General features: G+C 26.8%; 1 protein-coding gene across 1 annotated transcript in view; it reads right to left on the bottom strand.

The window, feature by feature from the left end:
- The window catches only part of LOC105367663 (MAM domain-containing glycosylphosphatidylinositol anchor protein 1), a 108,589-nt gene extending 84,987 nt beyond the window's left edge, over positions 1–23,602 (bottom strand). Inside the window, exon 1 of the mRNA XM_011506431.1 lies at positions 23,401–23,602. Within this exon, the coding sequence (XP_011504733.1) occupies positions 23,401–23,602 (202 nt within the window). The remainder of the gene's footprint in view (positions 1–23,400) is intronic.
- Positions 23,603–23,991: the final 389 nt, after the last annotated feature.

The following is a 23,991-nucleotide window of genomic DNA, read 5'->3' as shown; positions in this document are numbered from 1 at the left end:
CCCGAGATGCTTTTTAGTTTGCATTTCAAAAGTATTTATATTGTCTTCCAAATTATAAAACTGTTACGAAGACATTTTTTTTTTATCTATTTTGTTTGTTTGTTTGTTTGTTTGTTTGTTTGTTTGTTTGTTTGTTTGTTTGTTTGTTTGTTTGTTTGTTTGTTTGTTTGTTTGTTTGTTTGTTTGTTTGTTTGTTTGTTTGTTTGTTTGTTTATTTATTTATTTATTTATTTATTTATTTATTTATTTAGCGTTAAAGGTAAAGTCGAACAATTGAAATAAACATTTGTAAATCTTTTCTTAAACTTTTAAATACACTGCGTTATTATATCTGTAATCCATTGAATTCTTTGTTCACCCAACTCACCAATAAAACTTGTGTAAAAATTGTCAAATAACCTTTTTGCACATCGAACTTTTGAATTAAAATTAACTCAAAAAAAGAAATTGAAAAAAATTCTGAATAATATTTCGATATTTACCATTTTAGATTAAATACTAAATAGCTTTAAAGCAAAAGATAATTTCAATAAAGTTAGGGGCTTGATTGGGGTTCAACTTAGTCGGGGCGCTAATCTCCGCTCACCTCCATTAGATATTTGAGTTTTTCAAGTATCAGTAACTCACCTAGGAACAATAATATAATCTTTGCTAAATATTTTTACAATGTTGTTCAAACGTATTCGCGAAAAGAACTGCAAATGATTGGATATAATCGTTGAATTAACGCCACCCGCCATATTATACGGCTTCTTTTTTTTTTTTATTTCATTTTGTTTTCAACTGTATAGTATTTACAACTGATTTTCAGACTCTATAAAAGAAATTTATATAAATTAAAAAATTTTATGCGTCGATCAGATAGAATTCAATAGTTGTTGAACACAAAATATAGAAAATTATCGTTGAAAAAGACAAGTTCAGAGGTAAACTACTTTGTCATTTTGAAGAGGAATTATGCTTAAAGAACAATAATTTAAAGTTGAATGATACGTTTCAATTTATCGTGTTTAATTGTATGGATAAAAGTTAAAATTTATTATCTCGATAGTTGCATTAAGTTCAAAGTTACTTAAATTTACGTTTTAATCTACTTATAGAATCTCTGAAAAAAATTTTCATTTAAAATACATTATACAAATACTATCAAAAGTATGTTTGGGCATAATATTACATACACGTCGTATAATAAATAAATCGATCATTTCATTGCATCCTTATCTAATTGACTTGAAAATCTGCTAGTCAATCGAGACCACAAAAAAGCATATAATATAATAGATTAGAAGAAGAAAAAAATCGGCTCTATTGGGATGAAGAAAATTATAATAATATAATTAGTACATTGAGGAATAACAGTATCAAACACTTCCATCTCAGAGTCTCGAATATAATACAAAAAAGTTCATTGATATTCAAGAATGGCTCGCACGTAATGTTGCCAATGATTTTGGAATTTAATGATTGTAGGGTGATTAAAGCTATGAGTCTAATAAATTTTGTTATTATATCTACTGGTAAATTTATTGTGCGGAGACTGAAAAATTGCAAGTGAAACAAGTTGAGTGCTCGTTCGGAATGAATTGAACCCACCTTATAGATCATTTCGATAAACAAAGAGAAAGTAGTATATCAAGACAGTGAAAGAAATGCGCTCCCAATATCACGGATTAAAGTTAAAACGTTGAAATTTTCAAAATCTCAAAATGTCTATGTTCGACAGTTAAAAATTGACTTTTAAAACTTTAAAGCGATGTTTCAAAAACGTCATTTTTTCAATCGGTCATATAATAATCCTTTTCAGTTTTTGTTTAATTTACTTAGAATTTTAAGCTTACTTTTATCATATTGAATAAGTTTTATGGAATGGTGACTCTTAAGAGGGTAAAATAAATAATAAATTAATCATATATCTATATCATACATATTTTTGTTGATATAATTCTAAATTAATATATTCAAACACCTTTTCTATAAATACTCATTATAGGTATAAGATAATTATTAATTATAACTTAATACGATTATTATTAAATCATTTTATAAGAATAACTCGAGCAAAAAAAAAAAATGACTTGCTCTTCTTCACTATTATAACTCGATTATAATTATCAATACAAAACTTGGTATAAAAATAAATCATTATGGTAATTAATTATATAAGCATAATGTGCTTTTTATGTCAATAAAGAATGTCTACTTGTCATAGTATACATATTTAAAATGGAAAAAAAAAGGAGATAAAACTAAATGGCAACTAAATATCTTTATAAAAAAAATTTCTTTAGTCTTCGAGACTCATAGATTTTCTAACTTAAAACATTATTTAGCATTTTGTTTAAATCAAATTTTCATTAAAAATAGAGCGGATGATTTAAGACATTCTGTATTCTATTTTGCACTAACGTTAAATTAGAAATAATTAGTGAATTTACGTTGAAAGTCGAAAAATTTGTTTATTAATACTAATAAAACGTGTAAATTGAGAAATCATTCAAATTTTGCTACAGGAAAAGAATAATTTTAAATTACGATAATCAATGTATTTATATAATAATTGGAATATTTATCATATTATAGTTTCTCGTAATCCTACTAATTAAAATATTTTATTAGAAAAGTTATTATAATACTCTAATTATTTCATTAAGTGTATTAATATCATTTTATAATGGCCAATAAATATTAATGAATATACGTAATAAAAGTAAGGAGTTAAAAGGATGGAATTTATTCTAATCGTTGCTTATTCGATTATTAAAAGTTGATATTAACAAAGCTAAACAAATAATTCATAATGTTCACGAAAAAAATTGACTTTATAATTTTGAAGTGACTAGTCAGTTTCAAAAGTAAGTTTCCAAATTATCATTATAATAACTGAAAGATTATATCAATAAATTATTCTCACATTACCTTTGACTTGTATAAATTTCAATATATTTATTCCTACATAATCATATTGCCTATATTGTTATCAACTTAAGAATAGTATAAATCATTCGTTATAATTTATTAAAACCTTAATAAGAATTAAAAAATTATAAAACGTCCTGTCTAATTATTACGTTTCCTGACCTCTTCAATACAAATAAAATATACTATAAAATAATCAGATTTGCCAATCTCTTGTTAATATTTAATAAATTAAACAAGATTAGTCGGCCGCATCCATATACCGTCTTTAATTAATTCAATTTATGATAAGATTAACTTTAAAATTATAAATAAATCTTCTTCTTCTTTTTTTTTTCATATAATTTATTAAATATTTAAAGTGTGCTACGATTAATATGAATTTTATTTTATATCCTAAATGTCTTTATTGCAATTAAATTCGAAAAGCTTTCATGCATTGATTGAATAAAATTACGAGAAACCGAAAAGTCACGTAAAAAACTACTGATTCGAGTGAACGTTTGTAGAGAAGAAAAAGAAAGTATAACTATTGTGAAAATGGCAATAGTTACAGATTATTGTCTTTCATAAATTATTGATACATCATATTTTATTTTGAAATATTTTTTCCATCGCTATATATATATATATATATATATATATATATATGAATGTTTATAATGAACATTATGTATTGTAATATAAAGTAGCTCAATCTAACTTTCTTGATAAGAAGATTTTGAATGATTCATCAATTCGATCTTTTTCTATCGGACAAATAAATAAATAAATAAATATATATATATATATATATATATATATAATGCTTAGTTACAATATCCGTATATTGCAGTCTCTATTTAACTGAAACTTCAGCTCATCTTCTCTATAATCGATTGTACGATGTCAGCAGGACAATTCTGTCTTTCGATAGAAAAAGCTCGAACTATCGAGATATTTTTATTAAAGAAGACTTTCCTCTGTTATTAATTTTTATCAAAACCTGTACTGGATTTGTTTAGCTTACAATATCGAATACTAACACTGAATAATTATATATACATAGAAGTGCGCTTACGTGTAGTCAATATATTAACCGATCGAGATGGATTATTATAAGCAAAAATATGGCCTCATCTACAAAGGCAATAATTATTAAATATTCAAATTCGACTGCTAATCGATGCTTATGCCAACGATCGAACGATGGACTTCTCCCTAAAATTTATAATTCTATAAAATATGTGTTAATGTGCTACTGCAGCGAGAGATTTAACTACAAAATGATAGAATTAATAAAGAAATAGTAAAGAATTGCATCACAATCTGGATAATTTAGATTTTTATTATATAATGACAGATAATCTTTCTGCCGATATGTTCACTGGGGAAATAAGATCATCGCATAAAAGCTAATTCTCCCCGTGATTTTTTCCTTATCTCTGCCTCAATCGCTATCCTTTTTCTTCTCTTCGTATATTGAAGGCATTCTTTTTAGTCTATCTGTCTCTATGTCTGCCTGTGGTAACTTGTATCTGTTGAATTTCAATAATTGTTTAATATTTCCATTATGATTGATAGAACTTTTTGAAGAAATTCAAATATTTGTTTTTAACAATTAACAATCAAAGCTATAATGGCCTTATAATTAGAGCTTCTATAAAATTTTTGTTCTCCAAAATTGTCATTTCTTACATTCAAAAAATTTAATTTCACACTCTACAAATAATACTTAATTTAATTCTACATAAGATTATGTAATTTAATGACGTAATTTTATAATCCTTAATAATGAGATGAAAGTAGCAATTACAGTAGAAAAATTTTCGACAACAACGAAAATAATACAACCAAAGATACTGTTATAAGATAATTGTTGATATGGCAATGGTTATTATTAAATATTGATAGAGAAATTGTCTTGCAATGTATTATGTTATGATTATTATTTTAACGTTTAGTTTTGTAGATTATTGTATTGAAAATATTTTGAGGCATTTCCACGTACCTTTTTGTCAAAATTTAAAACCAATGGATATATAGTAACAGTTATATAAAGTATAAAATTCTCATTTAAATTTATTTGCGAGTTATTAAATTATTTACTATTCTAATATATATATATATATATATATATATATATATATATATATATATCGGTGCTTACAACATCCAAGTTGGTCTGCTAAAAATGAAATTATATAATAATTTTGATTGAAAGGGGTTTTGCCCCTTAAATATAGTACAAACGTACATACTTGCGTGTACTATTATACATATACGTGTAAATGCATAAATTCGCCTATGTTTGTATATGTGTTTATAGGTAGATATAAATATATAAATCATCCTCTTGAAAATCGTGACTCGCGTCGTTAAATATACGGAAAAATAAAAATTATGAATTTCACAATGAATCAGCTACTTTTATACAAATAGAAATGTTAAAATACTTGCGTATAACATAATAAAGATTAATCCTGAAAGCTGTCGCAATGATTCAACATTAAAATTGAAAAGAAAGTCTCGTGGTACAAAGTAGATTGCCTTAGAAAGTGCATTTACAAAATAATCAGTAAACAGTGAAGGACGTTGTGTCGTGAAAGGGCAAACGGCGGCCAAGGTATTTCAATCAAAAGTCTTGATCTCGATCTCTTAACGACATTTACTCTTTTATCAAGCGGTATTTCAATTACTTTTTAATATTATTAATATCTCAGTATCGCAGCTTATGCGTCTTCATTAACCTGAAAAATATCATTAAGTGCTGATTATCCCATTAATTCTAATAAGTATGGCCTAACAATATCATATGCTCAAAATAATCAATGACTTTAGTTCAACACCGCCCTTTGTCATTGTAATTATTTGTAGTGAACCTGTCATGTACACGTAAACGGTGTCATTACAAGATACGAGAAGCTCTCTCTCCCTCTCTCTCTCTCTCTCTCTCTCTCTCTCTCATTGACGATGAACAAAAAATCGTTTCGCTCGTAATTACGGATACGAGAGACGCAATGCTTTAGATAGTAATCGACAGAAGCGCAAAACATACCCTCGAGCGCACATTTAAAGTCCTAAACTATTTTTTAAAGCTAAATTTTCACAATTATTAAATGAATTTTAAACATTTCACGACCGATTAGTTTTGCGCATAAAACTGTACGAACAGATGATTTTCAAGCGTCCCGACAAATCCAATTATAATTCGTCTCCCTCTCGAAGCATACGAAAAAATTCCCAATAATTTCCCATAAAGGCCGCCCATCCGAGGATCCTAAAATATTTTGATGTATAATACGTGCCACGGCCAAAGGACAATACAACATGTCTCCTCGACACCTCCTCTCGCATCACCGATATCTCTCGGCGTAGCCCGTTGTGATCAGGAGAGCGAATCGACCGGGGTGCGTACGCTTTGAGAATGAGACTCGCCTCGTTGAAATTGAAAGAAAGAGTGGCCGTGAGGTCTCTGTCACCTGAAAGGGACACTGATTGATGCCTCGTTAGAGGCAGCGGAGTACTCGGTGAGACTCTGTGAGCACCCGTCGCCACCAATTAATCATGAGCCGACTCGCAAATCAGCATCGAGTGCCAGTGAAGCTGATTGACCTTGGTCGCGCCCTAGCACTACCGCTTCTTTCGGGATCTCGTAGTGTGCGATATGTGGTTGTGCCGTGTTGCCCGGCGGGGGGGGGGGGGGGGTGGGGGGGGGGGTCGGCCTCACTTGGCACCTCCGCCCCTCCCGAAGTCTGTCTGTGTCGCTGAAGTGGCAGACGGAGACGCCGGAGATTTATAAGTGGTTTAATCGAATCCGAATGGAGATGGATGGGGACGTCCCGGGCACCACCCAGTGGGTGGAAAATGTGGAGCGCCTCGCGCCTCCTTTATGAAGTGATGGAAAAGGAAACGGCGCCCTCCACGTCGAGAGTATTACGAATCGGGCATTGTTAAAGCTTAAATCGTCGCCATTTCTTGCAACGCGTCAGCAATGGGGAAAGCAGACGTATTTCGATAGCTCGTAATTGGATAATATTCGAAAGCTTGAAGCATTTGCAAAAAAATTTTCTTGCGCCACTGCCCGGGGACGATAGGTACTTTTCAAGGTGATTGAAAACTTATTGATTTAATAGGGAGGCTCGCGCACACACATTCACGACGAGGTGCATTTTTGTTATTCAATGGCATTTTGCAATAGGTTACGAGGCACCGGTGATGATTGAAATTAGAAAAATAGTTTGCGGAGAGGGGAATTAGTTAGCGATTAATGATAAATGATCTGTTAGGAATACAATACAGTAAACACGTGTTCTGAGCTAACGAGGACTAATTAGGAGTACTGACGCAAGTTAGCACACCTGCGATGTGCTCGATAAAAAAATTTCAAATTATTTCAATTCGTTTGTAAATAAAAATATTTCTAAAAATATTTGTAATTAATGCGAAACAGTGGATTAAAATACTTATAAGCCTTATAAGTTGACTTATAAGTTTTTTTTTCCCAACATTTCTGCTAATTACCAGATTTGAAAGTACATTTGTTTAATAAAAACAGTTTGTTTTATTAAATCCATTGAAGTTTTACAGATTTTACGTGGAGTCCAATGTATGCGCAAATATCGATTTTTTCAATTGATTATCAAATTATGTAATCGGCATGTATTATAATTAGAAATTGACATTTTTTGTTTAAAAAAAAAAAATTATGACTGAGCTTTATTTCAAAGTAGTTTAATTTTTCGATTTCAAAGCACTTTTCATACAACATGTAATGATTTTTTATGAATTTACTTGCCATCTGATTATCTCGTTTTACTCGCATCATCCGGAATCCGAACCCTAAATCGTACGAACATCCATCGAAATTTATTTTGCTTTTCGAAATTTTGATATAACCTCGCGATAGAAATTTCTCGAATTCTCTTTGAAAACGCTATTCTAACATCAATAATTTTATAAGATTTTTTTTATCAGCAAATTCGCTAAATTGGATAATCGATGCTGATCCAGTGTACTGTGTGATTCGAAAACTTTGCAGTACCGTGAGAGTTTTCCGGTAATCGTTGGAATTGATTCGTATTTCTTTTCCATTATTTCTATTAATATTATATATATTGATATTTATTGTCGGTAAAAGCTTTATTATAAAACTTTTCGTCGTTCTATTCTTTCCATCCTTCTAATATTATTTATTCTCATGATTTAACTCTCCAATCGACGAGCAATGATTTTTTATTCTCTCTATGGAATTAAAATCACCTTATTCGACAATTAATAAAATCATTTGTAGACAATTATCGACTAACTATACATTCTGAATTAAATAATTATCAATTAACAAGTTACGAAATAAGATCAATGAACTTTTGCCTAATAATTTACTTATAAATTACTATTACAATTAATTGATTACTTAATAATAATTATTTATTTTAATATTTTTATTATGTAATATTTTAATTTATTATAACTTTCATTTATCATTATCATCATATCATCATCATCATCATCATCATCATCATCATCATCATCATCATCATCAATATAATTGTAAGAATTTAAGCTTCTATGCATTGTGATAAAGTACATTTTCTTGTAAATTTCAATATTACGAAGCCTTTACACGTATTTCACTCGTTATTATTTATTTCTCATTATATATCTTGATAACAATAACGTAACTGCATTACATTTTTACAATTTTGTATATCAGCATAAAGTTGAGAATAATCATTATCCAAAAGCTCTATCGAATAGAGTCAATATTTTCAAAAATTAATATTCTAATAAGCTTTTACCGATATTTTTATTATAAATTACATCATTTGTATTAAAATATGAAAAATTACGTAATTGTTAATTTATTAAATACTGTAATATTTAATTTTTACGATGGTTATCTTTTAATATACATAAGGAAGCAATATACTGACATATTATAAAAAAAAAATAAAAAATAAAGAAAAAATTTTGCGTGTCATTGTTGTGAAAATAGAGTAATTTTTATAAAAATTATAAATAAATAAGAATAGGACTTGTAGTTGAGAAGAAAAAAAAAGTAGATGTTATTCTTGGAGCTACGTAATATAATCGTCAGATTAACAAAACAATGTGTATAATTATAATGTTTGTAGTTAATAATGACTAATATGACTATAATTAATAATCGGGAATTATGAATTATGAATTATGAAAAAAAAAAAAAATAATAATAATTTTAATTTATATTTAATCCATTGATTTATGGAGATATAATTCTAAATTCACACTTATTAATGACATACTCACCATATACTCGCCCACAAAACCCAATTAAAATTATTGATATTATTTATTTCATTTAAGTAGACCTTCGACACTTCCATCCTTGATAATATATTCCCTGCTGATACAGAGTATACATGTCACTGTGTCATTAAAAGCACGTAACGAAAGTCTATCGGTGAGCGAGTAAGGACGAGTATGTCCACATGTCGAACAATACAGTGGAAATACTCTGGCAAAAGTCGAATCTTCAATCTACCTCGCCAAGTCGCAAAACATAGCTTGGAGACTCGGGAATGCTCGGAACCGATGGACTGTACACAATGAGCCCAACTGCATAGTTGACTTGCTGTTTACATAGACGCTTTTATGCTCGGAATCGCTTAGGCAATTACATTTTCGCGCTTAATTTTCGAGCCGTAATTTTGCGCATCGCTATGCATCGCAATTAATTCGCCAGCACTGGCAATCAACCTGTTGGAACTTTCCGCTTGCGTTACTCTCCATCTACCTCTACCTATCAACACGTCCTGTGTATTTGAAAATATGGCATCGCAGCTTGACGTTCTATTTATCGTTAAAGGCAAGTTGGTTGTGAAAAAAGTCTTGGCCGGCATGAGCATTAACTTTGCTGCGCGATTAAGTAGCAAAATTACATCAGTTTTTTTTTTTTTTTTTTTTTTTTTTTTTTTTTTTTTTGTGACTGATAGGGATATAAATTACAATTACAAAGTGCAATTGTTTTTATCGATGAAATTATAATAAAATATATTAAACTGTTAGGAGGAATAATAGTTAAATTCGCTTATTCATAGTTGTTTTGTAATAATTACTTTTTTTGTTTTTGTTTTTGTTTTTGTTTTACCTTAATTACCAACAGTGACAGAAAAAATAATTTCTAAACTCATATTATGCGATGTTTATGAAAAATCATTTTATGTTTTTCAGAATAGACGAATGTACCAAAATCAAATATATTTCATTTATGTTTGCTATAAGCTGTAAATTATCTTTTTTCTTTCTTTCTTTCTTTCTTTCTTTCTTTCTTTCTTTTTTCCTTTAATGTATATTTAACTTAAGAAAATAAAAATATTATATAATGAATATTTGAAAAAGTCAGTTTCATAGCTCATATAGATTTTCAATGAAGAACAAATTCTTATAATTAATACAAACCTTCCTTCATTCGTATCTGTCTAATTTGTAATTTGTTTTATTCATATTTATTCAGTACTACTTTGTAATGAACAAAATATGCTTTATAAATAAATCAGTAACTTATTAGCTCAAATGTTCAATTTAACTTGTAATATGAACGATGATTAATTAATATTTTATCCGAGTGCTAATTTACTGAATTACGTATCTTTATTATTCTTTGTTAAATAAAATTTTTATGTTTTTCCATTAGAAATAATAATAATTTTTCGCAGATAAATAATTGTGCGGAAATCAATAATCAAAAGCGCGAATAGTTTATACTACTTTTTACAAACTAGTGGAATAATTATTCTATGATTTAAATAAAAATTAGAGAAACAAGAAAATTTTTTATGATTTGACGAAAAGGCCGAAAAGATATCTACCGTTGAAAAAGTAAATTTTTGCCTGATAAATTTAATTTTTATTCTTCAATATTCGTATTGTGACGAGGGCTAATTGAATTATGTAAAATCATTGGTAAATGCATTGATTAAGGAATTTTGCCTGGAATAAATTTTATTAAAGAAAATATTGAAAAATTTAAATAATTATGAATCTTGTCTTCAATTGTCTTTGGAAAGATAAAAATTACAAATTAATATATAAAATATTGTTAAAATAAAATTGAGATTTAAAGACAAATTAAGTTGTCTCTTATTTTATATTCTTCACGCAGAGATTGTACTCTTTAATTTAACTCTCTGAAACTGAATATAAAATTGATAAATATTGGTCATGAAATTAATTCTCTAATTCTACATAAATCGTACCAATCTTCAAATGTATATATGATTTGTTATTTGCACTTTCTTACTTTCAAATAATATAATTAGTGTATTTCATGATAATATTAACAATTTTTTACATTATTGCAACATATCACATAACTCATTTAAATTTTAATATTACAATAAAATCTATTAAAAGTTGTATGTTGGTTTGTGCCTAAATATTAATCGTTAAATCCGTAAAACAAAATAATCTCCAATAGATAATAGTCTATTAACGTATTATTATAAGAAAACATAATTCAATATTAATTGCAGGACTTTTCACTTTCGGAATTTTGCGCGCTTTGCATTCAAGGTATGTCCTGAATGTACGTGCACAGGCTATAATAAGATTTTCAAAAGGTTATATTCTCTTAAAAATGCTTGGCCAATTTTCAAGTTAAAGAAAGAAAAGCACGAGGAAAGTAACAGGAGCCCAAGTTGGATTCTGCGTATGATGAATCGAAGCTTGGAACGTGAGTTTCGAACTGAAACATGAAATCACAACTCGCACTTCCGATTAATATGTAACATGTCTGAATATCTGAAAAAGACGGATACGCAACCATATTTTATGATTTTTATATATTGACTGTCTATGTAGTTGTATGTTTTTAAAATTTTACACTAATCTAAAGTGTATCCGCGATGTTCTTCATTCGGGATCTTGGCATTCACCGATTATCTTAAACGACACATCTAAAATAAAATAATAGAAAAGCATTGTACCGAGAGTGAAAAATTTATTTATTAAATACTTATAGAGAATTAATTGTGTTATTTGTTCAAATAGCAGGAAAAACGATAATTATCTAGTATTGAAATTAAACATCAATTGTTTATGTAATAATTGTTATATTTTTAATTCGACGTAATTGATATAAACAAATTTTCTAGTTTTTAATTAAATTATTATGACATTCTTATGCGTCTATTTAGTATTATGAAAACATATTATTACCCAATTATCGCAAAATAACGGCATTCGTTTATGACATTTCCTTTAATTTAGTTTAGCTTATTAAGCTTTGATAACTGTTTAATAAGTAATTTTTTATATATATATTACTTTCTCATCAAATCACTTTCATCAAATAATTTATTAGTTTTTCATTAGATAAGTTATTTTCTATCAATCATCTACTGTTTATTATTGGACAACGAAATTAATCGATTTAAAGATATTCAATTAATATTGTCTGTTTATAGAGTTATTATAATTACATGAGTTTGTATTTCGTCTTTTCAAAAATAAAAATAAACGTGAAACTTTCAAATAAAGTATGAAGAATTGAAGTTTAAATGCATCGTGTAATATGTTCTAATTATGACAATGTAAATATGAATTTATTCTATAAAATTTCAATATATTTAATAATAAGACGATACACGGAATTTTTCGCAATGCAAAAATATTTTTAACAAAAAATTCGGCATCAATCAGCAAAAAATATATTCTATAGGATCGAAGATATAGAAGATATCGAAGATTTTAATTATAAAGTATTAATGTGGCTGCGCAGCATTTATATATATATATATATATATATATATATATATAAAAATTTTTTATTCAGAAGAAATATCATTATGGAAATTGAATTAAATAGATAATCGAAAAGAATGGAAGTTTTTACTTTTACATAAAAATTTACTCTAAAAAAAAAAAACTATTTCGTAAAGCTTATTATATTATTTCATTCAAAGTAAAAGGAATTTTTATTTTTTATTTATAAAAAATTCTTATACAATGGGACAATTAAATATTTCATGATCGCCAATAATGAAAATCCATTTCTTTTATCTATAAGTGTCAGTGTCAGTGACATAAGGTTACGATGTAAAATATTCGATAAACGTTTCATAAAGCTTATGACAATTATGCGAAGAAGTAAATAAATAAATATCTTTAAAGTTATTTCCGTTTAAAATATTTGATTAATATAATTTTTATTCTTGAGCGTACACGTATTATTAATTACAACTAAAGGGATATAATTTTTTAATACAATTGTACGTAATTATGTGATGTTAAATTTCTTACGCTCCGTTATATAACTAACGGCTTCTTAATATTGCAGAGGTAAAACCTCGTCATCATCATTACAGTTGCTGAGAGACACAAAATAATAATTAAATTAAAATATAATAATAAATTTGAGCACTGTTAAGAAAGTAAGAAAGTAAAAGAAAAATCACTCAATTGGGATCAATAACCGGATAAAAAAAAAGCATAAGTAATCATAAAATTGGCAGGTATTAAAACTTTTTTACAAAATTTGGAAAATGTTACATTGTTATCAAAACTGAATCAATAAAAATTAAAATATTTTTCCGATTTAGGAATAATTTACCATTAATCCTGATACTAATGGAAAGTTTAATGGTGATTGTATGATTCTGACAAAACTTTTCGCTTTTAAGTAGTAGAAAAATTAAAAATTTTAACGCACTTATCATAAGACTACACAGTCAAGTATTTAGTGATATAATTCAAGAGAATTCAAATGAGCTAATTTCAAATTTTTATACTGACTTTAAATTACATTTCTTGAAAAATCATGTGTAAATTGAAGTTAATTAATCAACGGACTAATTAATTCACTCATAAACGAATTAAGTAACATTAATTAAAATCGAAAATTTTAATTAACGCTTTGACGAAAATTAAAGTTAATTAATTATTAAATAATTATATATTAATTAACATTATGTAATGTCGTTTATACAATATATGAGACTTTAAATGGCATAGACAAATTCAATTATTCAACTTTCAATTATCAAGTAAAAAAATATACCTTCACTGCAATTGATATTAAAAATAATTCTCTCCTTTAAATCTGCAGAATATATTCGAATGTAATTTTCATAAAACAAAAACTGTACACATTTATAATATACGCGTTTATAATATATAAACGAATAAATTATGTGCAACTCGAAGAAAAATTCTTTTCCGTGGACATTTGAATTCTGATTTGAATTTTGGTTACATCATCTGTCCATTTTCTCTACATTTAAATATATAAGTACGAGTTTTCGAATACAATAATTTAGTATAAGACATTTTAATTAAATTAAATATAGTTTTGAAGCTGATGAAAATTTACAACATAATTCTCAGTCAGATAAAAAGTAAATTGAAAAACGATTTAATATCATAAAAAAAAAAAAAAATAGACTCTACACCAATAATAATAACTAGTTTCATAATATTGTCTAAAATGAAATTTAATCATCGTTAAATTTCTGTTTGTTCGTAAGAAAGTTAATGTTTTTATTTGTTATTAATTTATAGTAATTTATTACAGGGAGTTACTCATTATAAAGCAGATATTGTTAAAAAAAAAAAAAAAAAAAAAAAAAAAAAAATCATTAATACGCGTATGATGGAAGTAACTGAAAAACTGATCGAATATTGGTGTCAGGTAGCTGTAAAAGCCAAACATAATTAATGGTATTCATAAAAATATTACGGTTAACGAGTTTTAATGTTAACGAATAAAATAAAAATGGACTATCCATTTTGTTTCTGGTAATTGTAAAAAATAGTTTATATAATGAAAATTGGGATTAACGATAAATTATACTTGGTTATGAAAAGGGTGAAATAATTTATAGGCACCGTTAAAAATCATAATGAATTTTAAAAATCAATATGCTATTATTTATCTTAAATAATGTAATTCGTGAAAGTATTGTCAGATTTATACAATAGAATAAACTGTAAATAAAATGTAAATATTGAAGGAATAAAATGTCTTTCAAACATTAAAACGTAAACTGTAATTCGAAACGTAGTTTATACGGGGATAATCAACCTTTTCATATAAGATAGTTAACATAGTTAAAATAGTAAATAATCATAATGTTAATAAAAATAATTTTACGACGTATTATCCGCAGAGTATGAAGAGATAATAGAATTAATAAATATGAGAAAAATAAAAGATAAATATAGGAAATAGTTAAACACTAAAATAGAATTAAATAGAAAATGGTGAAATTAGAATATTTAAATTAAATAAATAATGTGAAAATAAAACAATCAAGTTCATTTATAATAAATAATTATTAATTTTTGGTATTTTAAAGTAATATAGTTACAAAACTATTAATTATTAGCTCATATTAGCAATTAATTAATATAAATAATTTCAATTATAATAATTATTAATATATATTTTATGAAATGCTAGTAGAATGATTTGATAGAATAAAATATTTTTTTTTCAAATAAATCAAAAATAGAATGAAATATACAAACTTCTTACCGTCGAAAATAATTCAAAAACTTAAAGTGCAACTTCTGCTATCCCACTACGTATGATCGATATACATTATGATATAAATATAAATAATAAAAATGTTGAAAATAAAAGGACGAATGTTTTTAGTTGGCCTGCATAATAGCAGTACAAACATACGAAAGATTTTTTTAAAGTAGCAAAGAATCAATTAAATTCCTCGAAGATAAATAAAAAAAATACTATGAGAACGATACTTACAAATATCATATCGATCAAGCAACCAAGCTAATCATTAATCATTAAAACTTAATTATTAACAATTACATAATGTTAATGTATTGGTATGATTTAGAATTCACATGCAAAAGTTAAATCAGCATAATAATAATTTTATTCTAGAAGGCTTACGTCAGCATTATTTATGTGTTAGTTTTTTTTTTTTTGTTTTTTGCATAACGAATGAAACGGCTACAAGTTAATATATTGTCATATGTATGAAAATAATTTTTTACTACAAAAAAAAGCATAATTTATTTCGTGTCTTAGATAGACTATTAATAAATTTAATTTGTAATATCTCCGTCCTAATGTCTTAAATTAACGATTGATAATATTCTTTAAACTTTCACTTTCACTATTTATTTAATGAATACTATATATTTTAAATTACACAGTAATACAACAAAATTAGTATAACTTACTGAATTTTTTTTCTTCTTTTAATTAAATCAAGCTTCAGTTTTATAAGAAAAATCTTTAAACTACCGGTTAATATTATTTATTTATTAAAGGATATTTCAAATTATTACTTTCGTAATTTTAGAAATTACAATCCTCGTATATTATTAATAATATCGCGTTGACATACATTATACTTAGATGTAAAGAAAGTAAATTTTTTCATATTTTGAACAATAGTATTTATTATAATTTTTTACTATACTTATAATGTAAAAAGTGCAAAGTATTGTGTTCGATTTTAAAGGTTTGGTTTATGGCTCGAACTGCCCATTCAATAGTTCAGTGAATTAGTCTCTCGGCATAATAACTTCAATGGAAATAATAAGTGATAAGGCTGAAAAATATTAGGTATTTCGTAAAAACAATGTTTATTATTTGTAAATGATTATAATAATATTGCACTGTTGATGTAGAGAGAAATAATTCTATTGAAGTGTTAATTGAATTGTGTTCTTGTATTCTTAAATTATTGTAGTTCTATGGATATGACTAAGTATCTTGAAGTTGAAGTAATGCTGATGTTGTAAATATCAGCTGGTGTAATCATCAGTCAATCATGCTTGTGATGTAGCATGAGAAGATGGTAGTTTAATCAAGTACGCTTGATGTATGAATAATAACTATACTTGTTATGGTGTAAGATGTTTAATGGAATATGTTAAGTAATCAATTGTGTCTTTAATTATTTATAAGGGAACGGTAGAAGAGCTAGTCACACACAAGTATCATTGATTATAAACCTTAGAAATCTTCAGGATTTCTGGAAAATGTCCTTACTGTTGATCAGTCGATATATTGAAGTCTGGCCTTGACTTACTGCGTCATTGAGTTGACTATTTAAAGAATGCGCGATCACGTGCTCGTCACCTAGTGACTATTTCAGGACATGCACGACCAAGTGTCCATCACCTGTCGACTGCGTCAGGGGATGCGAAATTGCCCAGGTTTCTTGTGCTACATGTGACTAGTTTATTTATTAATATAAAAATATGTACCTTGTAAGGTGTTGACAAAGTCTCTTGATTGCTGTTTAATTAATATTCCCTTTGATTACTATTCCATTGGCTTCACTGTAATCACTATTCTCCGATTTTCCGATCTTCCGATTTCTTATTCTTATGCACACGTGTGTTATTAACTATGCTGCCAAATATATGGCCACGTGTCATCGTCACAGTATATACTAAAAACACTGAGTGATATTACAATTGAGCGTTTGAGACTTTGGAATACGCGCACGAACCAAAAGCTTGGCGGACAGCGCGTATGACCTTTCTTTTGTTTAAAATTCATGGCACAGCATCAATCCCGAACATACTGATTATCTTTATTTATATGTAAATTATGAATCAATACTACATTGAATTTTAAGCAAATATAATTATATTTATATCAATAGAGTTTCTTTTCAATATTTTTATCAACAAGGCAAAGACTTAGTGCAGTTGTCAGAGTTAATTTTTATTATAAAGAACATAAGAATTTATGTCTAGAATAATATAAATGTTACTTTATTGACTTATTTTGTTTATATATATATATATATATATATATAATATAATAATAAAAAAAATGTATGTATTTGAAATTTTTATATTTATAAACTCTTTGATATTGAGTAAATAAAAAAATATAAAGTATTATTTCTCAAGAGGGTTTTTTTTTTTTTATAAAATTAAATAATTAAGTTAAACCTAATGATATTATAATACACCTTTTTATCATTAATATCTGTTATGTTTATATCATCGATAAATATCTTTTTCTATCTATCTATGGTATCTATCTTTTACGAAATATGATTATTTATCGATATTATTAAATATAATTTTACTGCAATGTAAATATATACGTAGTAAAGTAAATAATAGAAATAAAGAATATTATTTATCTAGATAAATATACATAAATAGTTCACTTCTTTTTCTTTTAAAGTTCCATGGTAATGAAGTTTTTGCTGAGTTTTGGGAATAGTTTTCGATAACTGTTGCAATGTGTGTAAGAGCTGATTCATTTGCAGTATCAACTAATATCTCTTAATATATTTAACATTTAATAATTCAGACAATATTTCCGATTTAATTCTATTCGATTCATCTGGGTAAACAATCAATTTTCTAATATAATCCATTCCCTATTGCACAAAACAATAATTATTATTTATAATTCAAGAATATAATAAGTATATGTGTATGTTAAGCAATGAAATAATGAATTATATTATTTAATATTATATCCAAATACATCAAAATCCATTATTATTAGTAGAGTAAGTAAGATTTTAAATTATTGATTTGACTATTAAATTTCAGCATATATTTAATAATATTGATGAATAAAAGTAATTCTAAGTTTGCCTAAACTTATCTGAAATTATAATAAATATCATAAAATGATATATTATTTTTTAAGTATATGTATAAAGATGAATAAAGGTTAAAAATAATAATTGAAAGTTTCATTTGCATATTCAATTATGTTAAAAATAATATCCAATTACAAAATGCTAGTTGTTATTTATTATTATTTATTGCTTTTTGGCACAATTAAATATAATACACAAAAATAAATTAATTGTTATAAACAAACTTTTAATTATACATACATAAGATCAACTATTCTCACCTACAATACAAAAATTCGTTTGTTTTTTTACTCCAACACACACACACACACACACACACACACACATTTAGGCTACGTTAAACATGAAATATTGACTGGAATAATGATTGTCAAATAACTATACTTATAGTTTTATAATATAATTCATAGCTTAACTTATATCAGACTTTGTCTGAATAAGATTTTTTTATAATTACACAGTAACGTAGTCCAATAATAATTATTTAAGTCCAATATTTTTATGTATTTATGCCTTTGGTATTACGTATTCATATCCAAATTTCAATTCATTAATATAAAATGTGATTTTAGAACAGCAAGTGACAACTCTATTAAATTAATGGGCTATTTAATAAAGATAAATAAATAAATAAAAACAAAAACAAAAAAAACAAAAAAAAAACAAAAAAAAAACAAAATTATTTATAATAATAATTTTTGTTTATTCAGATGCTATAACATTGGGTTTGAGAAGACGGAGGTTGTAATAGTCTAAGTATCTGGAGGCTGGAAGCTGAAAATTCAATTGGCTGACAGCTTTTCTATGCTTTCCACCACTTGATGTTAAAATTTTCTTGCTTTTTTAGCGCATACTATACTCAACCCTTTCACTTAACGATAAGAATCAAATATTTTTTCAATTCGAGGCACCGCTCGAGGTCCATTCGTTGCTCTAATCCTCGAATACTAATTTACTTTTTGAAAAATTATATAACTGAATAAGAAATTACTAGATAATTCTATACTTTCTACTACTTTATATAATAAAAAAAAAAAAAAAATTTTGTCAAAACTCGGATGATCGTACTTTTGTATAAACAAATTTTGAATTTATTAATACTCTAATTTTCCTCAAACGCATAAAAATTTAATGAAATATTATTATAGATTACATTATGTTACGTATTAACAGATTAATAATGTATATAATATGTTGTGATTTTTTCAGTAATTTAATAACGTTTCAGTTGTATTGCTTTTTAAAGTTAAAACATTTGCTCGAAGAAAGTTATGAACTTCAAGCTTGCAATTTCTATATAAAAATGTATATGTATAAAAGGGTATATTTTTATCATAGAAGTCAGATTTTGCGCTATTATTATCAGATAAGGATCGCTCGAAGAATGAAATGGATAGGTATCGGAAGATTTATTGGGGGGCTCAGTATCCGTTGCGAAAACGAAATGTTCGAAATACGATTTCTAGCCCCATGAGAAGCTAGGTAGATGCATTTTTCTTCAAGTGTTTATCTTTAAAAAATTGTTTTATTATTATACACAACATAATTTGTATCGGTCAGCTTTTATAACAATCGCTAATAAATATAATAATAATCACGATAATAATAATACAAATGATGATAATTAAAGTATTTAGAAGGTATATTACTTTGGTAAGGGCAAATAAAATAGTAAACATTATGTTTATTCTGAGAAAAATATTAAAAATATATAAAATACTTGGAATTAAATTAGATTAGATTGAGTAATAGTGAGAATGCAAAGACAATTTTAAGATTAAATAAATAATTAATAAAATAATAAAATAAAATAATAAAATAATAAATAATAGATAATTAAAGTATTTAAAAGGTATATTACTTTGGTAAGGGCAAATAAAATAGTAAACATTATGTTTATTCTGAGAAAACTATTAAAAATATATAAAATACTTGGAACTAAATTAGATTGAATAATAGTGAGAATGCAAAGACAATTTTAAGACTTGATATAATTAGATAAAGATATTGAAATTACATTTTTGTGAATTATATGAACCTTCGCGCTACGTATAAATTAAAATAAATAATAGTGCTCGAGGACGATTAAAATAATAATTGAAAATGTTTCAACGTCATAGTATTTTTTTCTCCTATAATCATAATCAAATAATTGATAGTAATTGGAGTTATAACCGACAAATTCAATGGAAATTTTAAAATAGGGTTTCATGTAATTTGTGAATTGTAAATTTTTGTACAAAGTAAGCTCTTTATACACAATACAATACAAAATAAACAATTAATTTAGTTTTAATACTTTATAGATTTATTTTTATAATTGTACCAATGATACAGAAAATTATGCAGACAAAGTGTGAAAGAATAAAAGGTAAATAATATAATGGTATTGATATAGGGTACAATAATTTATATAATAACCCACGTATGTTTATAGTATTTTATCAGCTCATATAACAATTGTATACAAAGTTATATAAATTTTAGTTTAGTATCTATTATATTATATAAAAATATTTCAATTTAATGATTAATATCTTTACGAATGAGTCTTTCTCAATGAGAATCTTAATTTGTAATTTGTGTGTATCTTAGTTTATTGAAATGTCGAAAATGTATGTACAGTTGATTTTTGTAATTATACATAAAATTAGAATTCATATGGATTATTGGAATTTGTCTCTATATCGGACAATATTTTATTAATTTACAAAGATTCCTTTTGCAATAAACATTATCGAGAAATAGTATCGAGTGTGAAAAAATTTATAAATAATTAAATTGCATAAATCTATAATCGTTTGCTTGCCATTATTATTATTATTATCATTATTATTATTGTTGTTATTATTGTTATTATTATTATTGTTGTTATTATTGTTATTATTATTATTGTTGTTATTATTGTTATTATTATTATTGTTGTTATTATTGTTATTATTATTATTATTTATGCGTATAAAAATTGTAAACATTGCATCATATGCATTTGTGAATATTTTTCAAAGCAATTCAATATAATTTACAAATTATATTGAATAAGTAAGATTTTTTTCGAACTTTTTGAAGGAAATAATTTAAAATAGTCAGACTATTATATTAATATAATAGAAGGATAACATTTATGTATAAAGTATATTATATTCTATTGTAGATAGCGGTATTTATTTTAAAAGTTGATATTGTTTATATGCTGTGATAGAATTTACGCACTTTTGTTCAAAACAATGACTTCGGAATTTACAAAAATCGAATTTCTAAAAATAACAAGATTTTGCTGTTTAAAAATAAGTTTTAGTAAGAAGCTGCTTCATAGCTTAAAATAATTTAATAGTAAATTTAACGATTCGTAAAAAAAATTTAACTAAATCAAGTGACATTAGCACCGATAACAATAAATGTCTATTACAAAGCATCGAAAAAGTGTAGTATAAATTAAAAGAGATAATTAATTTTAACCAGAATAAATTGTGGAATCGCTCTACTGATTAAGAATAAAACTTATGAAAATATAATTTAAATGATAGGTCAAGTTGTCGAATAGAAATATAATGTTGAAGAATAAGAAGATCGTGATCGAATGTAATTATGAATTATGAAAAATGACATAAAATTAGATTAATTATCCATTTTGTGTTTAAAAATCTGAAAAGTGCATGCGATTCCATTATATTCATAACAAAATATTTTATAAAATTGAAAGTTATAGCGTAGGAAGATTACATGCAACAGGTGCAAATGAAGATTGATGAAAATCAAAAGATAACTCATGCGAAAATAGAAATTCCGTCAGTTAAGATTGAGATTTGGTTTAAAGGCTCTAAATATTTATTTTCCAATGAAATCAAAATTAAATTGCCCAAATATTCCATGAATTTATCCTGAAACTCTAATGATTGGACGTAGTTAAGAAACTTGGCTTATAAAATATTGATTATCTTACGTATTTCTTTTCATTGACTAATCTATCCTAATATATCCTACTTTCTCGAGCACGTCGTAAATATTTTATTTATTTACTGATATAATGCTTCGTAAATATAATGTGTTAGAAATAGCGTCAAATAACGTTAAATTAAAAAAAAAAAAAAAAAAAAAAAAAAAAAAAAAAAAAAAAAAAAAAAAAAAAAAAAAAAAAAAAAAAGAGTGAGAGAGAGAGAGGTAACGAAGCTCTAAGAATTGGATTAGATTATTCGAAACTCCTCATAATATGTAATATGTTAGATGAATATATATTATATAGAGAAAATACTAATAAAAGTCTGTTATTCAAATTAATTAATATAATAAGAGATGTTTCTTTTATCATGTGAACAGGTACGAGGAATATTCGATAAGTAAATAAAAATATTATCTTTTAAAGATAATTCCTTAGCGCAATCTTGAACTGCCTATATGATAAAATGAAAAGGCAAAGAAAAAAGAAAAAAAGAAGAAAAAAAAAAACAGAAGAAGCGGCATCGAAGACAGAGAATTGCGATCTCTTGCGAACCCAAATCGATGCACGTATGACGAAGCCAGGAATGGGTTCGAGAGATCGTTCGTAATTACAATGAAACTTGAGAAAAATGTCGAATTTCTCGACAATACCCATCTTCAAATAATCCCCATAATCGACGGTACAAATCATACATAATGGAATAAGTATGTACGATTCCCCCACTGCAGCATTCTATTTTACTTCGCTTATCGCGCGGTGCCCACGCAGTCCTAAAACGCATGTCCATGCACATTAATGCACTTCCGACACTCTTGTACGCATATCAGGCTACTTGCAGCTAATACTGAAAATCAATCGTCTCGCAAAGTCGTACATTTCTTAAACGTAAAGACGCTACACGTTTTTCCACTTAGGAGGAACCAGGGCGAGGGGCTCTTGGCCTCCTCGATAAAGCGCTCCTCGTGCTTTCGAATATCAGCCGCGGCGTCGTCGTCCTCTTCGCGGATGCTTCAAGCTCCAGGCCCTTCTTCAGCTTGTGTAGCTGCCACTCGAGCTCATCCATTTCGGCCTCGAGCGCGTCCTTATCCACGCGGATGTTCGAGCCCCGTTGCTCGGCGTCTTCGAGCTCCTGCACCAGGTCGGCCTTCTCCTTCGTTAGCGCATCCATCTCCGTTCTGAGTTTATTAATGTGCTTATTTAGCTGTAAGGACTGCAAGGGCTGAGAGAACTGGAACTCGAACGCGAATTTGTCGTTTGTCGCTTGTAACTTGTCCACTTGCGCCTCGATGCTCGTGTTGTCGACACTGTTGACTCGGCACTGTTGTCCTTACGAATTGAATCGACTGGTGGTGGGTCCATGCTGCTGTACGTTCCTCTCGTGGAATTATCGATCGCCTGAACGATCCGAGTGTAAATGATTTATTTACGCCACTTATTTTATGAGAAAAATTCTCATTGGACGAGGCAGAATGGATCCGGTCAATATGGATTGTTCGTACGGATAATTTTAGAGATTTGATAATTCTCTTCTCATTTACGTTTAATAATGGTATTTCG

The sequence above is a fragment of the Ceratosolen solmsi genome, unplaced genomic scaffold (genome assembly GCF_000503995.2).
Source record: "Ceratosolen solmsi marchali unplaced genomic scaffold, CerSol_1.0 scaffold7, whole genome shotgun sequence".
In the NCBI taxonomy this organism is placed as follows: Eukaryota; Metazoa; Arthropoda; class Insecta; order Hymenoptera; family Agaonidae; genus Ceratosolen; species Ceratosolen solmsi.
The sequence above is the reverse complement of the archived record's forward strand: the minus strand, read 5'-3'. Positions and strand labels throughout refer to the sequence as shown.